The 26,667-nt window shown below is 42.3% G+C and overlaps 1 protein-coding gene across 4 annotated transcripts in view; it reads right to left on the bottom strand.

Annotated features, from left to right (window-relative positions):
• The window catches only part of plcg1 (phospholipase C, gamma 1), a 62,272-nt gene that overhangs the window by 33,602 nt on the left and 2,003 nt on the right, over nucleotides 1-26,667 (bottom strand). For all 4 annotated transcript variants that reach the window (XM_066670128.1, XM_066670129.1, XM_066670130.1 and 1 more), the window contains exons 2-5: nucleotides 24,597-24,891; nucleotides 6,451-6,603; nucleotides 5,091-5,184; nucleotides 1,955-2,002 (exon numbers count right to left, since the gene is read on the bottom strand). In XM_066670128.1, coding sequence (XP_066526225.1) covers nucleotides 1,955-2,002; nucleotides 5,091-5,184; nucleotides 6,451-6,603; nucleotides 24,597-24,807 — 506 coding nt within the window. In that variant the 5' untranslated portion in view covers nucleotides 24,808-24,891. The remainder of the gene's footprint in view (nucleotides 1-1,954; nucleotides 2,003-5,090; nucleotides 5,185-6,450; nucleotides 6,604-24,596; nucleotides 24,892-26,667) is intronic.

Below are 26,667 nucleotides of genomic sequence, written 5' to 3'. Positions count from 1 at the left end.
ATTCCGCCTCCATAAAGACCTGCAGATGACAGCTGGTGTGTGTGTGTGTGTGTGTGTGTGTGTGAGAGAGAGAGACCCCTGGTCTTTATCAGATCTGTTCAGTGCAGGGCCATGTCCATAAAAACGGATTGATACATGTTGCAGGTTCGGTGGGGAGCGGGGAAAGACGTGAACAGGAAGTCTGAGTCGTGCCCATTTAAGGAACACCAAATCAAAGCTGGATTTCTCTATGAATGACTGGGATTTCTGAACCCCCTCTGGTTCTCCAGATCTACTCCGCCCCTAAACGTCACTGCATCCTCTAAACTTCAAAAGGTTGTTAATGCTGAATAGACCTTAGCTGTTATATGACGGGCAGTCGTATAAACAGAGGAATGATGAGTATAAATGTAGAAATAAAACGTATAAATCCTCCCCATGAACGACTCCCTGAATCAAACTCAGAGTCCCCACAAGGGCCTGCTCTGCTCTTCCTTTGGTCTCCTTTCTCCCCCTTTCTGTTGGTGTCTTTCTCTCTGTGTGTGTGTGTGCGCGCGTTCTCTAAAGCTTTGTTTCCTGTTGCAGGATGTGTATTTGCTTGCAGCCCCCAACTGCGGCTCTACTCTCCAATCTATCTCTCTCTCTCTCTCTGTGTGTGTGTGTGTGTGTGTGTGTGTGTGCGTTAGCTGATAAGGTCTCAAGCCTAACTCAGCACATTTTAAACCTCACCGTGAGAGAGCTCACAGCTAAAACACAAAGCTTCAAATGCCCGTCTTCGTCTGTTGATTTTAAACGAGCCGATATCATACACAATCACCTTTTACGAAGAGTACGATGTAGTATTTTAACTGTTCACTATTTTAAAAACATACAACACCGTCACTAGTTTTTGTGATGTCACAACGTCCACATTTCCTTAACTCCAAACGAATAAACAAACAAACAAAGTCCCCCACAAACTCCAACTGGACTCCATTCATCTCTATTAGGCCCACGCCCCTCGGCTGATGCAGACACTAATGCTAATCTCCTGCATCCTCTTATTGTTAATGAAAAGGACTTCACGGAGGCTAAAGCATATAGTTATTTTAAGTTTACACACTTCGCTAATGTAAAAAAAAAAAAAAATTAATAAATATGCTCTAATTTCCTTTTTTATTGTGTTATATAAATAATTCATTAATTCATTCATTGTCTGAAATTGTTTAATTAATTAATTAAAATAATAAAAAGATTAAATAACCCAACTAAAGCAGTGTGTCTCCTCTCCTGTTCCCAACACTTAGACCCACAAAGAACAGACCAGATCACTGAAGAACGAGTTCAAACACGTGGTAAGGCATGAGGCCTTAAAAAAATAAACATTAAATACCTTCTGGACATTACTCTTTAAGTATTTTTAAAATGGTGTCTGGTTTGTTTTATTATTTTGGAGAGAGTCTAAAATGCTGTGCACGTCAATTTCTATTATTTGACACTTTCCAAAAATCATCGACTCCTAACAATCAATGTTTACAGCTCTACTTTACACAGGGCCTCATCTGAGACACAGAGGCACTCTCCGAAAACTCCCTGCCGTTAGGAGTCTCCTCCTTCCTCTTAAAAGCAGATGAAAGAGGGGTGAAATGGGAGCTGGAGCCAGAGGACAGGAACCGTATGTCACTCAAGACGACCTTAAATAAACCTTAAAGAGCTCTGCGCTGGAACCACGAGGACGTAGGGACATTAGGAATGGATGCAGACAGCGGTTCTGTCTTTGAGATAAAACACACACAATGGAAGGAATGGACCCAGTTAAGCCCCAAACGCAGCTCGAATGTCATGTTTAAAGCTCTCCAGGTCGTACACTACGCAGCACAGATAACTCACACTTATTTGTTTGGATTCGACGGATAAATTAAATCAGTAAATGACAGCTACATGTAATTACATCAGTACAGAATTTAAGGAATGAAAAGAAACACTTTTAACTCACTTATCTTCCCTGTTGCGGTCAACAGCGTAAAACTGTTTCCTTAACCACCTGAAACAAGAAAAACACAGAAGCTGTAAAACCGGATTACAGTCGTTCGCATGCTTTTATAGTAGCATCAGTGTGCATTGATAATAACACAAAAATACACTTAAATCATTAATACACAAAGTGACGCAACCCACAGAGAAAAGCAGTTCAAATGAATTAACTGGACTTTAAAAGGCACGTAAGCACAATAAGAACATGTAGATAAAGGCCTCGTGTGCAGGATTTATATCATGGTGCAACCAGGCTGCTTCTGTTCTCACTTTAATAGTGAATCCCAGCTCAGACGGAGATATGGAGCTCAATTCAGATTCAGCAGCTTTTCAGTTCCACCTTTAAATGTTATTAAGCAACGTCAGGTTCTAGAACGTAACTGATTTACCATTTAAAGTGGAGCTGGATGTTTTTAGCTACCTACAGAGATACAACTGTTATCATAGTTTTTAAGATTCTAATTCTGTTAATGTTGATGTGGAGAAACAAATAGGCCATCGTTCAAAGGGCTTATCCAGTTCAGGGTCGCGGTGGGTCCGGAGTCCACCCGGAATCATTGGTCGCAAGGCGGGAACACACCCTGGAGGGGGCGCCAGTACTCACACACACACCTATGGACACTTGAGTCACCAATCCACCTACCACTTGTGTTTTTGGACCGTGGGAGGAAACTGGAGGAAACCCACGCAGACACAGGGAGAACACACATAGGCCATCAGTTATAATTCATTTTATAATGTAGTAATATAGTAATGTAACATGCTGCTCTGCCATATTTATTACACAAAAAAATATATGAAATGGTTCTGTAAACAGAGCTGTTGAGCTGAGCTGGTTGAACTTGCTCAGTGATGCAAAACCAACTGGGCTAGGCTAGGTCTACACAACTGGCGCACTACAATGTCTACAGGGACACATCGTGATGGATGATGACAGCTATCTTGTTACTCTTAACTGGTGTGGGTTCCCTAACGTAAGGATGTTTTTCCTCTACTACTAGTTCCAGAGTTAGAGCTCATCAGCTCCAGGGTAATACCCACTTTTATACCACACTTAGCCACTGCGGTGAGCCACCCTAAAACCAGCTGACGTTCCACAGCACAACCCTGTTTTCTGTCTGCTCCATGCACTCAAACTAACCATAAGACGCCATAAATATAAAGAAGGGGATACTTAAGAGCCGTGTACTTATCAGAGCCAGCATTACAGTGAGCTGCAGTTTCTTAACAAAATCTTTCTGCAAGCAATAAACTGTGGACAACTGGGCACTCGCCCATAAGGTCCTTAATGAAACAAGAACCCGGTTTCCCAAGATGCTGGCTCAACATAATTATAATTCAGCCCTAAATAAACAAAGATGATGCATCCTCTATCAGCCCAACCCCAGAAGGTACACCCCAGACGAACGAGCATCTGCCTATTGAATGGTGCATGTTCAAAGACATGAGCCTGAGGTCTCAATAAAATCACTCACAGAGATGACTGTCATAATGATAGCAACCCAGATCTCATTAGAGCAGAGCTGTCCAAGTGTGGCTCTTCCATTTAGAATTCCTACTATATTTTTTAAATGAGGAAAAAGGAAAATGGGAAACAACTTGTTTCTGATTTGTAAACGGAACATTTCGAGGAAATAAAACAGGAAAGTGCTCCGTCTGTTTCTGTGGCTGTGGTCAGGGCGACTCAATCCGTGTTCACTTTCACCTTTTCCCACTGCTCTCCCTGTTCTGTTTCTCCTAGGGCAGGACAGCCCTAAACCACACTCTGTAATCATTACACACACGGCAGGATTTTGGGGAAGAATAAATGTTTTTCCATTCAGGAACGTGAGGAGGTTTCGGTTTAAAACGAAGTTGACCCTCCATTTCCATCTTTAAAGACTAAGCACCACTTAATGGACCTCCATGAATATTCCACATTATTGTAGTTACTGACAGATATAAGTATGAATTAAAATGAAAATAGCAGCTTAATTTGCTTTAAAACTGACAATTTTATTAAATTGACGGAAAAACCCGAGCTCGCTACGGAAATTCTCGAACGCGACCGTGACGTCACTGGTGGACAACAGCTGAACAACGCCGCGGTAAAACACCGTTATGACTGACTGTTATGACAGTATCTAGCTAAATAACCAACATTATTCATGATAATAGCCTAGCAATAAGCTAAACTCAAATGTAGAGGTACCGTTATTCTTGTAAATGTGATCGAAGTCGAACTCGAATTCATCCGACACTATAAACCTCCGTAATGCAGCTACGTAGCCGAGTATAATCTGAGCCACCGAGTTTAGCGAGTCAAGCTAACGTTAACTAACACCAACTAAAACAGGCGAAGTGAGTGTCCTTACCCTGTTTACCTCCATGTTACAGAGGCTCTTGAACACCTTTCGTTGGTGTCCTTACATGCCCATATTGTTGGAAAAGCGCCAGTGAAATGAGCTACAGATAACGGAGTGAGCGGATGTTCCTTTCCAAAGTGCCCGTTTAAAGTTGACAAATGTAGTCCATTTTCTGGATATTTTGGGATCTTTGGGCCATTTGTTCACAGATGTCCCACTGTACATTGAATGATTGCAGCCAAAAACAACACACCTTTTCATCATTCTGCATTAAATTAAGTGCAGCTTCTAGAGTGTTGTCCACCATCTACGTCACAGGCAAGACGCCTATTAGAGTTTCCCAACACCGTTGGGGGGGGGGGGGGGAACCAACGGTCTTTTAAACCTTATTCCTTCAATTAGTAAGAAATAACATGTTTTCTGACCATCAATAAACACAAGTTAGGAACTCAACCACTGTATTTATTTGTTTGACTCTTTCATTTCTTCCTCATAGTCCTGCGGCAGACATTAGTCTGAAATACGTAATTGTTATTTTCGTTCCTTTGCTCCTCGTCTCTCTCTTCATAGTGAGAATTTTTTTTTTTGTTTCTGGCACTGGACATCACAGAGTTAAGAATAAATAAGGACAGCAATACATGCAGTACCTTATACATGCGCCATGTTTAGCTAAATATGAGGCAGGAGGGAAGACAGCGTACTTTTATTAAAAGACCAGATGTAACAGGTGAGGGGATGTGGAGAGATACAAACCTTTCTATTTGTAAAGGTGTGGGAGAGCGAAGAGTGTCGGTCACCAGCCAGTTCAGACCCTTCACCCACATAGTCATTTCCTCATCGGACGTGGCTAAAAACCCACACAAGCACACACACACAAACAAACACAAACAAGGTGTGTAAGAAAAAAAAGGTAAGGGGTCATGTTAAAAGGAGTGTGAGAAAACATCAATGAACGGTGAGGAGGGGGATGTCAATCTTCAGAAATATCAAATTAATCTCCTAAGGTTATAAAGGAGGTAATTTCATTCACGTGTTGGTACAGTATCCAAAGGTGCTGCTAGGTTGTTGCCTTGGTCTTCCAGGTGGTTACTAATCTGCAGCTGCTCAGGTGCTAGAGTCCAGTTAGAGAAAATCTCATCAAGGTCCAGAGCTTCATAACGTCTAACCTGCGTTATTATTAGTGCCATATTCTGTATATTGAATTAGCTTAGTAGCTATATCAACAGTTTATGTAGTTAACAGCTGAAAGTTAAACCAAATTACAATGACAGTTATAAATAAAAAGTCAGTTAAACAAACACTTTAAATAAAAGGTACGTATTAAAACAAAATGCCTAATGACTGTATTGTAGTTGCGACTGACTTTACTGCTTTTCGCCCACGGCACCACAATATAGTCAGCACTCCTCCACTCGCTGCATCTGACTCTAATTTGGTTGCTAATGTGTCACTAGGCTGCTGCTATGATACCCCAGTTGGTTGTTAAGGTGCCATTAACCCGTTGCTAAGATATTCCACTTGGTTGCTAAGGTGTCACTATGCTGTTGCTATGATAACCCAGTTAGATGCTAAGGTGTCACTAGGCTGTTGCTATGATACCCCAGTTGGTTGCTAAGGCGTCACTAGGCTGTTCCTATGACATACCAGCAGGATGCTAAGGTGTCACTAGGCTGTTGCCATGATACCCAAGTTGATTGCTAAGGTGTCACTAGGCTGTTGCCATGATACCCCAGTTGATTGCTAAGGCGTCACTAGGCTGTTCCTATGAAATACCAGCAGGATGCTAAGGTGTCACTTGGCTGCGGCTATCAATACCCAGTTGGTAGTTAAGGCGGCACTAGGCTGTTGGTATTATACACCAGTTGGTGGCTAAGGTGTAACTAGGCTGTTCCTATGATACTCCAGTAGGTTAAAGTGTCATTAAGCTGTTGCTATGAAACCTCAGTTGGTTGTTAAGGTGTCACTTGGCTGTGGCTATCATACCCCAGTTGGTTGTTAAGGTGTCACTAGACTGCTGCTATAACACCCCAGTTAGATGTTAAGGTGACTCTAGGCTGTTGCTATGATAACCCAGTTGTTAAGGTGTCACTTGTTCGTGGCTTAGTTATCCTACCTGCCAGACTGAGGGATTTAAGGCGGAACTCTGTTCCGTAGAGGATGACGAAGCAGTGGGCCTGGTCTGGTCGGGCTGTGGAGTCCTCAACATAGCGCTCGAAGTCCCGAGACTTCTGACCGGGCCGGATCTCCTTAATCTCCCGAATGTCGACTGGAAGAAGCAGAAAAACAGTTGTTAGTTTCATAGCATCACAGATTATCCACCTGTTCTCAACAGCTCTTTAAAAACAGTCAATTTATGAGGTGAACAAGGCCATAAAGTTAACTAATGCGTTTAAGTGAGCTACAGGGCTGTAGCGTCTCACTGACTGCTGATGTCACACTCTGAAGCCGAATGGGGAAGAAGACACCTCAAGTGTCTGTTAGCGCCAGCTGTGCTTCCAATCAGTATAGAACTGAATCCTTTCACTTAATCACTAAGCACTACATGCTGAAATTCGCTCTCTCAGGGTTTTAACCATCAACACATGTCTGTGTGCGCTGTCGGTCTGTACTGAGTGGGCTGAGCTGAACTGCACAGAGCCGAAAACCCTTCACTCGACCCGCACTCACAGATGAGGTTCATGCGGCCCAACAGTGCACCCCTCAATCCTGCAGTAATACTGTATACTGTGATAACATTTTAAGAGGGTATCTCACACACACACACACACACACACACACACACACACACACACACACACACACACACACACACACACACACCCACCTTGGATGTGAAATGGATGTATTAATAGATTTGTATTTTATAGTGAAGACAATGTGTGAGATCTATGAGTCTTTACACTGTGCTTTTCCTTTGTTCTTTGTTTCTTCTGTGCCGGCAAGAGCTGACTCCAGCAGCACTACAGCGCCACCCCCAGCTTAGGCCCAAAAAAAGTGCACAGTTGCCAGGAAAAGTGACGTGAGCACTATAAACATGAAACAACACAGACAGTCCTGTGCGTGCTTGTGAACCATCAACCAGTCTTTAAGCACTACTATGAAACACAGAATTCAGTTATGCTCATTCCTACACTGTGTGTGTGTGTGTGTGTGTGTGCGCACGCGCACTGGCTCTCGCTCTCTCTCTCTCTCTCTCTCTCTCTCTGGTCAGCGCTCAGGTGAGGAGAAGGTGTTAACAGTCATTTGGCACAGACAGCATCTCTCACAGAGCCGGCCTTTCACAACATATCCCAAGATAGAAGCACATCACCTGAGGTGTGTGTGTGTGTGTGTGTGTGTGTGTGTGTGTGAGAGAGAGACAAAGGGGTCCTGTCCGAACAGGGGGGTGTCAGCCTCCTACAGAGCGACAGTTCACAGTAAATCATGCCCATGACACAAAGCTAAACTTCACAGAAAAGCCTTCAGAGTGGAGCAGCTGCACATGAGCCTAGCCTCACTTGTGAAGGACTGTGGCTGTGGAGCAGTATAAACAATGTTCTCGAGTTCCAGGCGCAATCTAGCACGAGTCCAAGTGGTGTTTATTTGTGATCTGAGCTCACGAATGTTGCCATGGTTGAATAAAATCAAATCCGACTGCTAGTGCCAAGCCTTCCCAGAAGAGCAGAGGCTGTTACTGCAGCAGGAAGAAACGCAGGATCAGTGAGAGTACACAGACCTTTGGCCATAAAGTAAAGCTTGCATACACGGCCTATCCAAGCAGCCTTATAACTTCTAGAAGCAGCCACTAACAGAGTCCTGCTGGGCTGACGACACTGGGATCAAGAGGGAAAAGCTATGCGCCTGAGCTTTTTGGCAAACGATCACTTTAAACTAACACAGATCAAAATATGCCTCCTGGACTCTGGAGCTCTGGAGGAGGTGGAAAGGTACAGATCCTTCCCTCTGCCAAAAAAATTCCAAGCAGAAAGTGGAAGCACGTCAGGAGTGCGCGCTCCGGTCAGAGCAATGCTGACCCAACGTTACATAAACCTACTTTTGATTATGGAGCTTATGGACACTAATCCTGACGAGACTGTGACCCAGGGGGTGTTTGACAAAGCACAGATTTCACAGGCGAACAACTTAAAGCAACAGTCTGCAAAAAAGAAGAATGAATAAATAAAATCACCTACACATTTTCCTATTAATGCGAATGTAATCTGTTACTTGAGAGATGTTCTGTGTCTGAATTTGCTGCTGTAATTTGGCACTGGAGTTAAGAGGCTTTTGGAAGCTTATACCCCAATAATCAACATAGACTTGGGCACAGAACATCACAGGATATTTGCATGGTGTAAAAAATTCAATAGCCGCAGTTCTAAAAAAATTCACATACAATGACAACCAACGTTAAACACATCCAGACAGAGTCGCACCGGCGCAGCATGTGACATGGGTGTGTTTTGTGTCAGGGGCAACAATGGCAGAGTGTTTCGTTCCAATCTTAAATAGCTCGTGAAACAAAGAATGCAGAATTACAAACTTGCCACTCCATTCCACCTTAAATGTTACACCAACTTACACTGCGGTCTTTTGTTCCACCTTAAATTTAGCTGTAATTGTGTTTAAAGGCTAAGCAGCAGCTCTATGAAAGTGTCAAACAAATAAATACAGTGGAGTTTGAGTTCCTAACTTGTGTTTATTGATCGTCAGAAAACATGTTATTTCTAACTAATTGAAGGAATAAGGTTTAAAAGTTGGTTATTTAGCTAGATACTGTCATAACAGTCAGTCATAACGGTGTTTTACCGCGGCGTTGTTCAGCCGTTGTCCACCAGTGACGTCACGGTCGCGTTCAAGAATTTCCGTAGCGAGCTCGGGTTTTTCCGTCAATTTAATAAAATTGTCAGTTTTAAAGCAAATTAAGCTGCTGTTTTCGTTTTAATTCATACTTATATCTGTCAGTGACTACAATAATGTGGAATATTCATGGAGGTCCATTAAGTGGTGCTTAGTCTTTAAGTGCTTTTTTTTCCCCCACCCACACATACTAAAGTGTTCAGTTCTGAGCCTATTTCCACCTTAAACTGTGCTCAGTGCCTCTCCTCATTCTAATCCACCTTAAACGGTTCACAATCAAAACACGTTCTCTGACAAAAGCCTCTTAAAAAAGGGACCTCAGCTTTGTCTGTGCAGCAAATTAATCACCACAAAAACTGAGGTTTATAAAATGATGATTTCTGATCACATGTTAAACATAAAGCCTAATATAATTACTATATTAATCTCTCAGGGGTTTTAAAGCTTTACATTACAGGGCAAAAAGAAAAACATGTCATACAGTGATGCACCTGCAGCTTGGTATGACGTGCATTGTCATAGCAACAGTCCATCACGTCCTGTTAGTAAGAAATAAAGGGTGGGTGATATGGCTGTAAAATAATATCACGATATTTCAGGGCTTTTCGGCAATAACGATATTCTTGGCGACATGAAGAAAACACTGACTTTTTTTTGGTCAATTTCAAGAACAAACTAATGCAACAAAATAAATGTTATATTAATTATATTAAATTAAATATATATTTGTAGCATTAAATGGTTTATTTTACTACACACCTTACAGCTTCAAAAATAAACAGCTAAAGGAAACAATTACACAAAAAGTAACCTTAAAGCTTCATAATAACAGAACAAATACAGGATCGTCGCTGTGCTGAGTCGCTACGTAAACAAGTCAGAATATCACCATTATCACCATACTGACTTATTTATTGTTTAAAAAAATACGGTACGATACGGTACAGCGCTCGTAAGAAACGGTGAACTATTTTAATATTTTGTGTACTAACCTGTCAAACTCACATGGTTATGGTTATTACATAGTACACAGTGTGTGGTATTAGTGTGTAGTACACATTTGGACCCATTTCTAGATACATTCCAGAACAGTAGCTGAGCCCCTGAGCCCGTCCTGAGCAGAGTGAGCAGAGGCAGGTTTACTGCACTGGGGCAGGTTCTGTAAAAATAAAAACATACATTTAAAAACAGTGGTTTTGGGTTGGACGGCCCTGCCACTGTGTCTGCAGAAGCACACGGGTTCTTGCGTTCATGCTTGTCATCTCTGCTCTCTCTCCCGCTCCCCTTCACCTGCCAGTCTAACCATACATCCTGTGTATCTCCGTCAAGTAAAACCACAGCAGAGTGTGTGTGTGAGTGTGTGTGTGCGCAGTGTGCACGCTTCATAAAAGGTGCAGATAACACACACCAAGTTATTTAGCATTCTGTGGTACAGTGTTAAAGATGAGCAAAACTTAACCCTAAAACGGACCACTTCCATTTAAAGAGAACAACTTCACAAACTACAGTAAATTTCTATTAATAATTTGGGTTTATTTAAAGTAACACTGCATGAGATTTGGGTTTCTGTTTTTTGCTCCTGGGGCACCCCCTAGTGTAATTCATTGATACTGAGGTACAGCACTGTGGTAAAATCTAAAGAGAAGTAGAGGGCGTGGACAGGACTTCCTACCAACCTCCCTAAGATACCTAGTGCAGTTTCAGCAGTGCTGAGCCCAGAGCAGCAACAACATAGGCTCTGTTCTCCCTCCTACAGCTCTGTGGAGCATCACAACGATTTTGAAGCTGTGATTTTAATGTAAAAATATTACATAGTGTTCCTTTAATAGTTGAGACGTTAAATAAGTCATTCGTGGCACAGCGTCAGAAAACTCAGTAAACGTGTACAGACGGTCTTTTATATTCCCAGGTTTCGCAAAGCCAGGCTTGAACCTGCAGTGGGCTGAACGCTACGCTGAGTCCAGACCAACGGAGTGAAGCCTCCCGCCATTCCACACATCCCCAGCCTCTCTCCACAACTCCACACTTGAGCAGAACAGGTACAGGGTGTGTTTCCTTGTCACTTTTCCCTAAACCAGTGGCTCCCAAAGTGGGGGCGCACTTTGAGCTCGAAAATATTTCCATCAAAAGGGGGTCACGGCAGAAAAGGTTTGGGAACCACTGCCCTGAACAACCCAGTACACAACTATTCACAGCATTAGAGGCCGTGTGAACGGGACCTACCCTCCCCGAGAGGTTTGGCAGGAGCCAGCTGTGCATTTACCTGCACACTGTGAACTATTCTGACTCTGCAAGTTTCTGTAGGGCACAGTATTTCACACCTAACCCAGCCTCGGTGACTTGGCTCACATTTTAACCGCAGAGCAGTGCAGATTTTTTAAAAAGTTGGTGGAATTTCCCTTGAACTGGTCAAAGACCAAGTGCTTCTTTTAACACATCCGTTTAGAGAACTTGCATGTTCTACTTATCTATCAGATCATTTATGATAAAACACTTGCCCATGTACAGCCCACGACCTGCACTGAAAGATAAGACTTCAGAGAGAACCCAGAATCGCAGTCGAGAGAGAGATGTGTTTCTTAAAGCCAATGTCAACACGGCTTTAAAAAGAACGCAATTCAACGCTAAAAGATTAAAACAATAATTTACCGATGTTAATATGTATTCATTCAGTGGGGCATCAGCACAGGGAGGCGACCAGCCACAGGTTAGCAGCTGAATATGGGAAAATAGCTACTATCAGCTTGGTTCAGCCACATGGGGCGGCACGTTCGCCTCCCAGCGCTGGGATCTTGGGTTCAAGTCCGTGTTCTCCCTGTGTCTGCATGGGTTTCCTCCCACAGTCCAAAAACATGGAGGGTAGGTGAACTGACTTCTGTCTAATGACTGCCCTGGTGTGTGAGTGAATGTGTGTGAGCCCAGATATGGATTGGCACTCTGTCCTGGGTGAAACCCTAGTGCCCGATGCAGTCCTCCAGGTGGACGGTCGTTCCTGGTCGAGAGTACGCTGTGTGCGTTTGGCTGCCGCTTCTCACCAGTGTGTGTGTGTGTGGATTGAGTGATCTGAGCAGTGTGGATTGTAAAGCGTCCTTGGGTGTCTAGAAAGGCGCTATATATACGTGTAAGATAGACAGACAGATGTGGAAATACAGAGCCCACCAACCCACACCCTGTGAAACAAGACAAGCCCAGTGAGTTTTCTGTGCGCTGTCTATAGGCAGAAACGATCCGTTCTGATTCTGCTCCATTTCTGACGTCAAGTGCAGATCTCAATTGCCCCGCCCCCTTGTCTGAGTCTGTCCAATCGCAGCTGTAGACTTGCGTTTATGTGAGAGTGCAAAGACGAGGTTAAACGCAGCAAAGCAGACACACCTGCTCCTCGCTCCTCACTGCTGTGCGCTCGGGGTCAGGGTGAACAGTGAGCGGCTCATTATCATTTAAAGGAACAGGTGCTGAAAGCGGGCGTTCTGAACAGGGGCTGTTTACACAGGGGGAGAACACTGCTGTGAGGAACCAGAACTGTGTTCCACTGTGGAGAAGGAAACCAAAACAAAATAAATATGCAAATGCTTGTCTTTGTACAACATACAACGAAACGTGTCTCCTTTTCTTAACCCCTCTGTGGCAGTGAACACACACTCGTGCACTAGTGGCTGTGAACACACACCCAGAGCGGCGGGCACCCATCCCTGGCGCCCAGGGTCCAAAATATCTGTCATGAACTTATGTCTCCAACCTTCAGGGCTCTGGTGCACCACTGACTGGTCCAACCTCATCCACAGGCAGCAGGTAAAGCCCCGCTTTTTGAGTCGGTGATATACAAACAATGACTCTTTCAGCAATAGCTAGGAAACGAAACGTCACACGAGGAGGAGGACGAGGAGGTGATGAAGAAAAGTACCAGTGAGCAACACTTGAAGGCTTCCTGTGTTAAACATCCATCATAGTTTCCACAGAGGGAGGAGGACGAGTGCAGGTGTGTTGAACCTGTGTTAATCTTTCAGAGCGCGCGCACACACACACACACACCTCCATTTCCTACACAACACAAACACACACCGCTGAAACCTGTTTGTCCAACATTTCTTCTGAGATGAAAAGGTAAAAATAAAATACAGAATTTATCATTTATTTATGAGATTCAGTCAAATATTTTGTAAGAACTCCCACTACGACAAAGCAATCTGAACAAAACAACGTGCAACTAGCTCCTCACAGAGACACCACTGCCACGAGGTGAACACATCAAACGTGGAACTGCTGAAACGTTCAGGAACACGGAGATCATTTCCAGCATCGTGTGTGAGATACATTCTACTACACGCATGTCAAAGAATGTAGTGCATTTGTTTCAATGGTAATGTGTAAGCACATGACGTAGATGCCAAATAGTGATCCAGATGCATTGACTTTTTACCATTAGCTACAGTGACCCTCTAAAGCCAGGTCTCACTGCTAATGTTCCACTCAAACGTGAATTACAGCCAGTCCACAGCAGTGTGGCCCTGATACACGGTCTTCCTTTACTGGCTGCTAAAGGCACAAACCACTGCTGCTACAAACAATGCTCGCTGTAGACAGCGAGACGCAGCATGACTTTGGCCAAAACGGGAGCGACAGAGTCGGAGTAAGAACCATCTGAAACTGCATTTCCAATCTCTCAAACGCAGCCGCTGAATAAAGTGTGAGGCTAACGATGCTTTTCCTGTCGACTTTTCTTTCCACAGAACCTCACAGAAACCTCACACCCCCCGTTTCCTCATCCTTTACACAGCAGCACACAGCCTTTCACGCTGCAACCAAGCCCGCCATGTCCACGTCCTGTCTTTATTTATAACGCCGCACGCATCCCCGTGTCCTCCGCTTTAAAACGTTACACACTAGTGATTCCAATACAGCATTGATTTAAGGAAAAAAATAAATAAATAAAATAAAAAACTCTGTGCATCCAATCTAAATTTAAAAGTGTGTGTGGTGTGTATACATTATATATAATAACATTTAAGGCAGCAGGTAGTGTCTCTGTCACAGCTCCCGGAACCTAGAGGTTGTGAGTTCGAGTCCCACTCTGGGTGACTGTCTGTGAGGAGTGTGGTGTGTTCTCCCTGTGTCTGCGTGGGTTTCCTCCGGGTGACTGTCTGTGAGGAGTGTGGTGTGTTCTCCCTGTGTCTGCGTGGGTTTCCTCCGGGTGACTGTCTGGGAGGAGTGTGGTGTGTTCTCCCTGTGTCTGCGTGGGTTTCCTCCGGGTGACTGTCTGTGAGGAGCATGGTGTGTTCTCCCTGTATCCATGTGGGTTTTCTCCGGGTGCTCTGGTTACCTTCCGTGCTCCATAAGAAATACTGATTTATTTTTGCTGTTCCATGTGCATTAATAAACTTAAGCTGGACCTGACTTGGGCCGCTAGCTTTCTAAATTAAAGACCGCTGAAGTAAATACAAAACGTGCTACAAACCTAAACAACTCGAGTTACAAATGAGTTTCTGTAGCGATTCAAACAGTGAATAAAAACTTACAGACGAGTTACACTTTAACTACCAACAAGCTACAGTCACTTCTTACTCACACACACTGTTCCACGATAAAAGATAAGGAGCTGCTGAATGAACACAAGCCGAGCGGTTGGTGGTTGTTTTGCTGAGAGAACAGCAGTTGGGCGAGTGTGTAAAACTGTCCACAGGTGTGAGTGTGTAAGCGACTGGGTGTGTGTGTGAGTGACTGGGCGAGTGTGTAAAACTGTCCACAGGAGTGAGTGTGTAAGCGACTGGGTGAGTGTGTGAGTGACAGGGTGAGTGTGTAAAACTGTCCACAGGAGTGAGTGTGTAAGCGACTGGTGTGAGTGTGTGAGTGACTGGGTGAGTGACTGCGCGAGTGTGTAAAATTGTCCACAGGTGTGAGTGTGTGAGTGAATGAGCGAGTGTGTAAAACTGTCCACAGGTGTGAGTGTGTAAGCGACTGGGTGAGTGTGTAAGTGTCTGGGCGAGTGTGTGAGACTGTACCCATGTGAGAGTGCGTGAGTGACTGGGTGAGTGTGTGAAACTGTCCACAGGTGAGAGTGACTGGGTGTGTGTCCACACACACAGGTGAACCTGTGAAGAGTGTTTCAGAGTGGACTGCGGTGTCAGCAACAAAGCTCAGAGGAAAATAAGTGACCACTGGCAGAGGGTAGGGGAAAGCGGGAAATCAACACGCACGTCCATCTGTGGGAGGAAGCCCCTCTGTCTCACACACACACAGCTGTCCACTAGAGGAGCAAACTGACCAGTCTAAGCAAGGCAGCAGGAAACACAGGAGTGCAGCTGAGACCCTTCCTGTCTCACAAACACACACATGAGCACAAAGACAAATAAAATTGAACACACACACACACACGGTTGTTGCACTTAGCAGAATCTCTGAGTTTAGTCAGTTAAAGACTATTTTTCTGACTCCACTCTGTTCACACTGGAAAAAGCTCAGGTGTTTGTACAAAGCTCTGGCTCTGTAAATGGGAAACAAACCGAATTGGCTCAAGCTCCTCTGTGTGTCTGTCTCTCTCTCTCTCTCTCTCGTACCCAGTGGCCCCTGACTGTGATCAGGAAGAAGCTCTTACAGAAGGTGAATGAATGAAAGTTAAACTCTGTTCTAAATCTGTGTTCATTTACTCATCTTCAGAAATGAAGGGTATAAATTATTGATTTAGTTTAGGCTTTACACTATAAGCATTAATGATGTCAGATGAACGGGTCTGGGGCCAGATTCACAGATGTGTCTAAAGTAAGAAATTGTTGTGAAATGTGAATTTATTTTTCATGCTTAAGATAAAAATTAAGATAAAAGACTATCTTCAAAAATCCAGCCCCACTCCAATTCCTCCCAAAACATCTCACTCAGCACTGTGCAGGGTGATCACATGGTGATGTGCAGCTGCTCCACTGTTCCTGTTTTTATTATTATTATTATTATTATTTTAGATCATACAAGCTGTGTTTACACACTCGAAGGTGTCCACAGTGTCTTTAAATCTGTGGACTGTGGAGCACAAATAATCACGTCTTCTAGAAACTTCAACGTGGATAGCTGCTTAAAATGAATAAAAGAAATCAACATTAGTTTAAATACAATGTTTAAACGGCCGATAACGCTCAGTGAACACCCAGATCACTTCATGGTTTCTACACTAAACCAGACGTGACCACAAAAGGGAACACCGCTCCACCTGGTACGAGCAGCTGAGCGTGAAGTGGAAGAGAGTGGGAGCTCCAGTCACATTCTTCCACATCTACAGATCACTCTGCACCAAGATCTCACCATCAGAAGGAGAACACCAAATAAACAATGGAAAGTTACGGTGTTCAGTACATTTTAAAAAAACAATCACACATCAGCCTCAAACCACACGGAGCTGATTACGTGGTTTCACACATCATCATACAGTAACCCCGACCAGGAGCGGGTTACAGAACCAGGGCTACCATTCAGAACCGGACAGACTAACGTGGTTAATCCATTATCCGTTCATTAGCCACCAGGTGTTCGAATATCGAAATTAAAGGAACACTAAGTTGTATTTTTACCTTAAAATTCCAGCTTCAGAACCAGTGCAGTGCTCTACTGAGCTGTAAAAGGAGAACAGAGCCGCTTGTCGTTGCTACGCTGGGATCAGCACCGCAGAAACTACACTCTGTAACTTTTGGGGGGGGGGGGGGGGGAGGGGGTAGGAGACAACACCCCCCCATGCGCAAAACGCCCATTGATTTCAGGACAGTGCTGTAAATATGATAAACAGGAGCTTGCCTTGTGTTCCTTTAAGCCACGGGGCGTAATTTACATAAAAATTCCACCTCAAATAAAGAGTAACTCTGCACTAAAAGGGGACATACGATGAAAAATAATCCCTTGTTTAGGGAACGCGCTCACAGCAGGTTAAACAACAGAAAGATACTCTTAAACACCACAGTGCAGGAGCCCTTTGTGTATAGAACACAGGAAAATAGATCAGTTCAGATGGTGAATGACTCTATTACTGAAACACAATGAAAAACTTGCTAATATAAGTGTTGGGCGGTATCCATATTTCATACCGTCTCAAAATATTAACGCAGTATACGGTATTACCGTGGGGAGGGGTGCTCTGTCGGACAGCGCTGAGCCTGATATCTGTAAGCACAAAGTCGAGTGAATTTAGCTAAACAGCCTGGCAGTGCACACTGAAACGCTTGTGGTTTAGCACTTCGCAGCAGATTTTTCAGCGAACTCAGGCTCAAAACACAGGTGTAAAGCCATATACCTGTGAGCAGCACAAAGTCTGATGACACAGCGCTAAACTCACACTGCGGTGGGCTACTGGGCTTGTGTTATATAATCCCTCCATTTTCAGACCGTGACATCAGCAGTCATTGAGCTCCCACAGCGCCCCCTCCCTGTGGCTCTCTTAAATGCACATGAATATTTTCGCCGACTTTTTTTAAAGACACAGAACAGAAATTTGACACACCGCCCTCATTTTGAGATACCGACATTTTTAAGTACCGCTGTGTACGGTATTATCGCTGTACCACCCAACCCTAGCTGATACACACACTCACTCCCTCGCTCTCCAAAACAAACCTGGTGCTGCACTAATTAGCGCCCCTCTAGAACCCATTCATGTGCAACCAGCAACAAATCCTTGAACTTCATTCATTCATTCATTATCTGTAACCCTTATCCAGTTCAGTGTCGCGGTGGGTCCAGAGCCTACCTGGAATCATTGGGCGCAAGGCAGGAATACACCCTGGAGGGGGCAAATCCTTGAACTTAAAAGATAAAATTAAAAAGTAAAGAAATGAAAAAATACTGAAAAAAAGGCTTGTCCAATGACAACAACGATAAAAAGAATTTGTTATGTTTTAATGCAGTGTGAATTCGCTTTAAATACCAAAAGATAAAATTATCGGTTATTAATATCGTTATCGGCTACTCCCGGTTATCGTATCGGCCTAAAAATGTTTCAAATCGGTGCATCTCTAGTTGTGTTCATAGTCCTGCAGTGTTCTCCCTCACCAACAACGTTTGGTACCTGATGCATGTTCTCTGTGGTTTAAAGGTTGACGTGATTGATTTACTGTAAATGACCACAGGCTTAAGGAGAGTGGGTCAAAGAGCTCCCTGTGCATTAAATCACTTCCTGTCTTGCATGTGCAATTCATGCGGTGACGTCATCTGAAAAGGCACTGCGGGTTTACCCTCATGAACATTAAACCCTGTCGAGGTGAACGTGGCCTTCAGAAGAAGCCAATTTCAGGCACCAACTGTGTCTTGACCGAGAGTACATTTCACCAACCTGTGGCTTTAACATCGCAGCCACGACCTACAGCAGATAGAGTGATTTCAACTGACTGTAATCACAGTACAATAACACAATCTCAAAACTCAGACCAGACGTGGCACTGCAACTCAACCCCAACCACACAGACACATGTTAATAGACAAAACACACTGTTTTTAGTTTAGCTCCATGAATAGGTTGATTGTACTGCATACACACACACTTCTTCTTTCATATCTCCAGGACTGACCGACCCACAAATAAAGAATAAGGGCCTAAAGACGCTGCTCTGTAAACACACAGTGTTCTGCCAGGGTGTGAAAGACTTGAGACTGTGGGTGATTTTTAGAGGAACATCAGCTGTAATTAGCACCAGAGACAGGAGAATATCAGGTTTAAACTCCCGTGTGAAACAATAAGTTCCAATAAGGAGACATAGTCTACATCTTTTCAACAAATGAACACGCCTGTGCTTTTAAATGATAATGAGCCGCTCGCTGTTCACCCCGACCCCGAGCGCACAGCAGTGAGGAGCAGAAGCTCTGGTTTTTAGCCGTTTTCACTCTGTTCTCTTTCTTCTCCGTTCTCGTTTTCTCAGTTTTTACTCAGTGCTCTTCTCCGAGCTCGTTGTGTCTGTTTTGCTGCGTTTAACATCGTCTTTGTAAACGCGGGTCCAGCGCTGTGATTGGACAGATTCAGACGAGGGGGCGGGGCCATTCTAAAGTCTCTACACTTCACGTCAGAAGCGGAGCAGGATCAGAACAACTCATTTTATCATGTGTTTTCAGACTTGGGCAGAGTACAGAAAATGACTGGGTGTGTCTTGTTTCACAGTGTGTGGGTTGGTGGGCTCCAGATCCACACATTAATGTGAACATGAACTGAATAAGTCAATTATACATATGTCTAATTGGTATGGTACTGTACAATGCACAATGTATGAATAAATAAACAAACAAATATAGTTATCAGGGCAGTGCCAAAAAGTACAAATATATAAAAACATAATTGTTTAAAAGTATAAAAAGTGCAGGAAATGTATCCTTACTTTAACAAAACTTTACATTTTATACTTACAGTCCAAAAAAAAGTAGACAAATGTCATTGTTACAGTGATAAACCTTTCGAAATATTATCTAAACATGAAGCCTTACCCTGACATAAACGGCCAACCTCAGAATTACAGTGCATTAACTGTGAAATAGCGTCACGCATTACAAACAGTGCACACCTTATCTCAAGCACCCAAAAAATTCCTGGTGTTATCTGTACAGTGACAACTGTCTACAAACGTCATGCTCAGTGTAAAAAAGGATCTAAATTTATCGTTACAGTCACAACAGCAGGGAAACGTCATCATTAAAGAGTATGAACTGGACAAACCTTATGTTTAGGGTAAGAACTGTGAGCAAATGTCATCATAACAGTGGCAAAAATGTACTAACATTGTCCTGACAGGAAGAAAGGTGTGCCAGCATATTTACACGAATACAGACGGTGGACGTACAGTGAATAAATAAAAAAAAAAAATCATTATAAACCCAAGGTCTTAAAACAAAACATAACAATAAAATACACAGCAAAGTGACAAACAACATGGTGACTTTCAGAAGAATGTAACTTGTGTAGAACTCTCGAAGCATAAAAATCACTGCGCCACATTCATATACTAAATAAACCAGTTTTTAAAACTAATTTAATAACCCTTCCTGTCAGACTACATCTAACGTACACAGGAAGTTTATTCCAAAGCAAAGCTACAGAATAAAGAAATGTAGTCTTTCCAGAACGTGCACAGAACGTAGTTGGGATATTGTTTGTGGAGCGTCCATGTGTATAACGATCACGAGCGTCTCTAACCACAGAAGAATGATGTATTATATATTCTGGGATGTCATTTTATATTTTTGTGCTAAACCCGTGTACCATTAAATAGGGCTGGACAATAATATCAATATTTATCATGATACACATATAACAATTAAATTATTATCTACAACATCTGTCACGGATTGACGGTCATTTACCGGCCACTGCCATCAGTTCAGCACTCCTTTTAAAAGTTAGTTAAGTTAAAAATATTAATATTGCCAAGCCAAGAGGTTGTTGTTTGAGGGTGATGTCATGTTCCTTTCAGTTCTTGGCTGTTTATCTGTTGCTTTTTTATTATTGTTGTTTATATCTATATCAGAATGATACCGTATTGGCCACATCTTCCAGCTCTACAATGAATTAACAGCATTGTCAAAATGAGGCTGGACCAAAGCTGCCAATGACTGCAGGGTTAAACACATCCAGAAAAGTAGCTTTTCTTGCTATAAATTTAATTTTTGATTCATTTTGGCCACGGCTACTCACGCAACAGGCTCTGCTCGATACTGAAACTGACATTTTGTCCAAGGGATCAAACCAGCAACATTTCAGCCCAAAATCCATTAACTAATCTTTAGGCCAGGGTACCCCAAAACCCCAGAGAGCACAGACTATGTACCGGCAGGTACCACATCTAGGGACTCTGATGGGGTCAGCACAATCGGACTGTAAAGTCTGACCCTGGCCTTGGGTGAACCACCTTCGCGATCACAATGTTTGGCAGGGGTTCGGCAACGACAAACGCCACTACGTAATAGAAGAGGGCAGCCGTGGCCTAATGGTTGGAGAAGAGGGCTTAGGACTGAAAGGTTGTTGGTTCAATTCCCGCGAGCGGCAGGAAAAGTGGGGGCTGTGGGAGTGAAGGTCTTGCTTCTGTCTGTTGTCTGTCCAAAGTTACTCAGCTTTAACCTGTCAGCTGCAAATCTATGGGTTCTTAGGATGAAGTGAGAAATGTAGGAGAATACAGTAAAAACATTCTTTAATTTCAATTTTTTTTTGTGAATAAACTCTGAATAATTAGGAAATAAATTCAGAATAATTAAAAAAAGGAGTATTTCTAGAAAACAGTAAATTAAAAAAAATAAAGCCTTAATATTTAAAGGAAATTTTTTAAAATAATTTGAGATGTGTTTTTTGAGAATACAAATCAAAAAGTTTGAAAAGTAGACAGCAATTCTTTAGATGTCTTTAATACATTCGTTGTCACTGCTGTAAACAATGAAAATGGAGATTACCATGAATCATAAAACACTAGAAGTTTTATTACGAACAAAACAATAATAAAACAATTTTGAGCAATAAAAATAAAGTCAGAATATTTAGAAGAAAATTTCAGAATATTTTGAGGAAAAAATTTAAATATTTGGAGGAAACAGGAAAATTTCAAAAACACACTCCGAATATTTTGAGAAACACAGCTTGGAAATTGAATATTACTCAATTAGCTATGTCTAAAAAAACATTTCCTATCTGTCTAGTGGTTTTGTCTAAATAAATGCAGTCACTTGCACAACCATTTCAGGGTTTTAATGCTAACAACATTCGGGTCCTGGCGTGCCAGAAAACGTACGTATTTATCTGTGACAGCCGTACAGCTGAATAACCACCAAACCCTCTGAGCTCGTTTTCACTCCAGATGGTGGTGTCTGCCCCCTTATCTTTACAGCAAAAATATATTTGGACCTTATTCCTGAAATATCCTCACCCCACCCTCCTCCCTGCCCAATGCAGTGACCCTAAAGTTCTGTTGAACAAATCAGTCAGTTAAGGTTGGTACTTAAACACTTCACAAACACAGAGCACAGAAGACAAACTGTTACGAGTTTTTAGAAGAATATTCTTAGCTAAAATTTCACAATTATAACACGCCCACTGCCTCTATTTCTGAACCAAAAATCACCTCGCTGCTCCGTCACGTCACCTACGAGATCGCATGCTGCACCAGAGTCTTTGAGAGAGAAGATCAGCCGACAGAGAGAAAAAAAAGAAAGGAAAAGAAAAGAGAAAAAAAAAAAAGAGAAAAAAACGAGGCTGCGTTCCTGCTCGGCTGCTGCATCCGGAGCAGAGAGCAGCTGTGAGACACACATCCTGCTCCAGCAGAGTCTACACAAAACCCAAAGAACCAGCAACTTTCAGACCTCAGGTCTGAACACACTTTAATGCGTTACTCAGAGAATAAAACACAGAAAATCAAACAGGGGGAGTGGAAATGTTTGTCTGAGCGTAAACGTGCTGGGAATGAAGCCTGGCTTCAAATGAATTTAAGAGATAAAACGCAAGTGTCGTAAGTTATGGGCGTATTTCATATTTTCTACTCAAGCTTTTTGAAAGTACCGTTTCAAAATAAATTCCACGATTTGACTGATTCCAAAATTAAAATAGCAACAAGCTGCAACACGTTTAAAAAAGCAAAATAAAAATAAAAAAAATACAACAATTACAAGTCCCATATTAAATTTACGGTATTATTTTGTAAATTTCAGTGCATGTTCACATTAATGTGTGGATCTGTAGCCCACCAACCCACACACTGTGAAACAAGACCCCCAGTCAGTTTACTTTGTGCTGCCCAAGTCAGGATAAAAAACGTTCTAATTCCGCTTCACTACTGATGTCAAGGGCAGAGACTTTAGAAAGGCCCCGCCCCCTAGACTGAGTCTGTCCAATCACAGCGCTGGACTGGGGTTTATGCGAGAGCGCAAAGACGGGGTTAAATGCAGCAAAACAGACACAAACGAGCGCGGAGAAATAAGAGAACTGAGCGAAAACGGCTAAAAACCAGAGCTTCAGCTCCTCGCTCCTCACTGCTGTGCGCTCGGGGTCGGGGTGAACAGCGAGCGGCTCATTATCATTTAAAGGAACAGGTGCTGAAAGCGGGCGTTCTGAACAGGGGCTGTTTACACAGGGGGAGAACACTGCTGTGGGGCTTTGACCAAAAGAAGGTCACAGACGTTTCATTAAGAAGCAGAACTGTGTTCCACTGTGGAGACGATACAGAATAAGTTTCAGATCTAGTACATTTTCCCGTTTGCTTTGGCGTTCACACTATAATGCGACACCCGTCGGTTTTGAGAGAGTGTAAATATAAGTGTAAGTGGAACTGTTAAATAAACAGCAGTGTTTAAATCAAGAGAATCAACTTTAAGTATCAGGATACTCTTCCTACATCTCCCAGCCCTAACCTTCACCAAACACAGTAACAAACACGTTCCCAGCATGTGACACAAATCACACATTAAAATTCTGCTGTTTTCTTTATAAAGTATGGGTGGCCTATATGAACAATGCCCACAATAAACCCCCAGCTGAACGTGTTGAAAAGCTGTCGCCGCGTGTTTACCTGGTTAAAGTCTTCACGTCTAAACCTAAAGCATCTGCTTCTATATTTATCTCATCAGTGTGTACAGACCAGTTCAGGCTGCTGAAAAAAACCGGTTCTGACGTTGACGTCTCGATCTCCCAGACCTTATATCTTTTCATCTCCTGAACGTGAAGTATGTATTTAAAGAACTGGAGTTGGAAAAACCACAGTCAACGCTGTGTCACGGAGTTTAAAGGGCTCATGTCATGGAAAATCTCATATTTTAAGGTTGCTTTGTGAGGTACATTTTAGTCATTCTACAGGACATACGTGGCTATAAACCTGCAGAACTGCTTGCTTTTAATTCATATGTTGTGTGACAGTCATGAAACCCATTCTATACCCAAACTGTTACATCAAAAGAAAACCTCACCCCTATATTTCAGCTGATTTTCATAGTTTTACATAATTTTAAAATCACCAGCTGAACTGCGCTGCACTGTGTCGAAGTTTCACAACATTTTCCTCACCCTGTTACAGGGTTAAGCAGGTCTTTCTTTCTCCTGTGAATATGACACACGCCTATACTATAGCAGATAAGCCCCGCCCACTCACACTGAAGATATAAGCAGTGTTTCAGCTCATCAGCTTGGACTGCCAGCCAATCAGGAGACAGCACAGTACAAATAAAAAGAGCCTGCTTCATTGGAAAAGGATTATATAAGTCATGTATAAATTATTGAATGTTTTGGTCCAAAGATTGGAGAGAAATGCATATAAAATGCAGGAGAAAAAAAAAAACAGGTTTTGGTAAAAGAACAGAAATCGATGACTACTACATACAACAATTTACACAACACAAACACAAACAAACTCCAGATAAACTCACCCTCAAACCCAACTTCCTTTCAGCCGGAGGTGGTGAAAGAAGCAGAAGAGAGAGTGTAAAAGCCCTACTTACTTTCCCCCTCGATCTTGTCCGTGCCCCTGGTCCATATGATCTGCCTCGTCTCCAGCTTCACCTGAAACGTCCTCCTCTCGGGCCTCTGGGACTTCTTGGAGTAGAAAAGTGTGAGAACAGTTCCCAGTTCCAAATCGCGGTAAATATTGTTGAGCTCCGCATCGTTGGGGTTCCACGGCAATGGGCCGTTGGAAAAGAAAGCAGCAGCCATGGCCACCTCCCCTTTGGCTTTATCCTTCCCTTTTTATTCCTATTTTGTGAATGATTCAGAGTCTCCTTGGTCTGAGCAGAACACCTGAGGGGGAATAAATATCAATATCAATGTATATCACAATACAAAATGTTTCAATATAAGTTTTATACATATTTTAATGTATAAAAATTAATACGTCAGTTCAGCTCTCAGTTTTAAGGTTAGCTTAAAAATATTAACATTGACAAAGCCCTGAGGTTGTTGTTGTTGTTGTTTGAGGGTGATGTCATGTATCTTTCAGTTCCTGGCAGATTTATGGTGGCTTTTTTATTGCTTAAATTAAGGAATTTATTGAGATATATATATATATATTGGCCGTATCGTCCAGCTCTAAAGTTAGTAAACATCAACATGACAACAACATAAGCATAATACATCATGTCTCTCACTGATAGACAACAGAAATTTGGCATGAAATCACAACAACATACAACAAAACATGAAACCGAATTTAAAAAGGGGACTTTTGATGTGTGTATCTGGAGCCCAATAACCCACAGGCCATTTAATAGGACATGCCCTAGACAGCAAAAGTCAGATAACATGGGATACCATTAGCTGTTCTAATTTTGCTCCCATTTTATAAGTTTTAAGGTGATTCTATAGAATTAACACACACCCTGGTCTGAGAATCTTCATGTAAAACAAACAAAACAAATACAGAGAAATGAAAGAACCAAGTTTAAAAAAATAAATAAATAAAAAAAAATCGAGAACGGAGAATGAAGAAAACTGAGCTAAAACGGCTAAAACGTGACCTTCTGTGTGCGTCGCTTGGAGCTGCGGCTTAATTGAGCACGCTGTGAGCTTTGTGCGGTTCATTATCATTTAAAGGGGCAGGCACTAAATCTGTCCATTCTGAACAGGGCTGTGTAGACGGGGCAAAAACGCTGCTGTAGGTTTTGATCTTTGTGGCAGGGCAGATGTTGAAACCTGATACATTTTGTAGCTACATTTTAAGCATAACATGTTTATTCTAAAATGATTTGAACCTGTGAAAGCTGATTCCAACCACTGGTGGCTAAACAGTAATCCATTTTTATCTGCAATCTATTTCATAATCATATTTAACCACAGTCTAAAAGTCTATGCAAAACTGAACCATTTTCTAATGACAGCCTTCATACAGCTAAAGATCTATGCTCAAAAATCACACTCAACCTTCATCTGTTGCAGTGCAAATGAAAATATATTAACGCATTGACTCCCAACATGCTGGAGGCTTGATATTTAACCCTTCTCTGTTTATTCTATAAGAGAGAGTATGGTTCAATAAAATTAACCCTATAGTCGATTAAGGTCAGAGTCTGTTTGATGTTGATTATGAATAGCATTCAACCATAACAGAGTAATATATCCAATTTATCAAAAGGTACTGTAAATCAACAGCCTCATAGGTTCAGATTAATCATTAGCAGACTAGGATTAAACGTCTTATTCTTAATAAGATTATGATCAAATGTAGTTAATATTTAATAGATTTCAAATATAGTTTAAAGTGTAGCAGACTATGGACCAATGTATTTAAATCTGTAGCAGGTTTTGAGAAAACATAGATAAATAACCTGAATCAGACTAGGATTAAGTGTAGTTTAATCTGTAGCGTTACATGCTAATATTAAATCAAGTTTCACTTTAAGCAGATTATAGGCAAATGTAGTTTAATCTACAGCTGATAAAGATCAAATACAGTTTAATCTCTGGAAGATTCTATAATCATTAGCAGAGTTTAGTAAAAAATACTGTTGCTATGTGATCACAATCACAATCGAATAAACTACACGCTACATTTCAGCGTGATCTGGTCCAGAACAAACA

Source organism: Hoplias malabaricus, chromosome 5 (assembly GCF_029633855.1).
Source record: "Hoplias malabaricus isolate fHopMal1 chromosome 5, fHopMal1.hap1, whole genome shotgun sequence".
Lineage (NCBI taxonomy): Eukaryota > Metazoa > Chordata > Actinopteri > Characiformes > Erythrinidae > Hoplias > Hoplias malabaricus.
The sequence above is the reverse complement of the archived record's forward strand: the minus strand, read 5'-3'. Positions and strand labels throughout refer to the sequence as shown.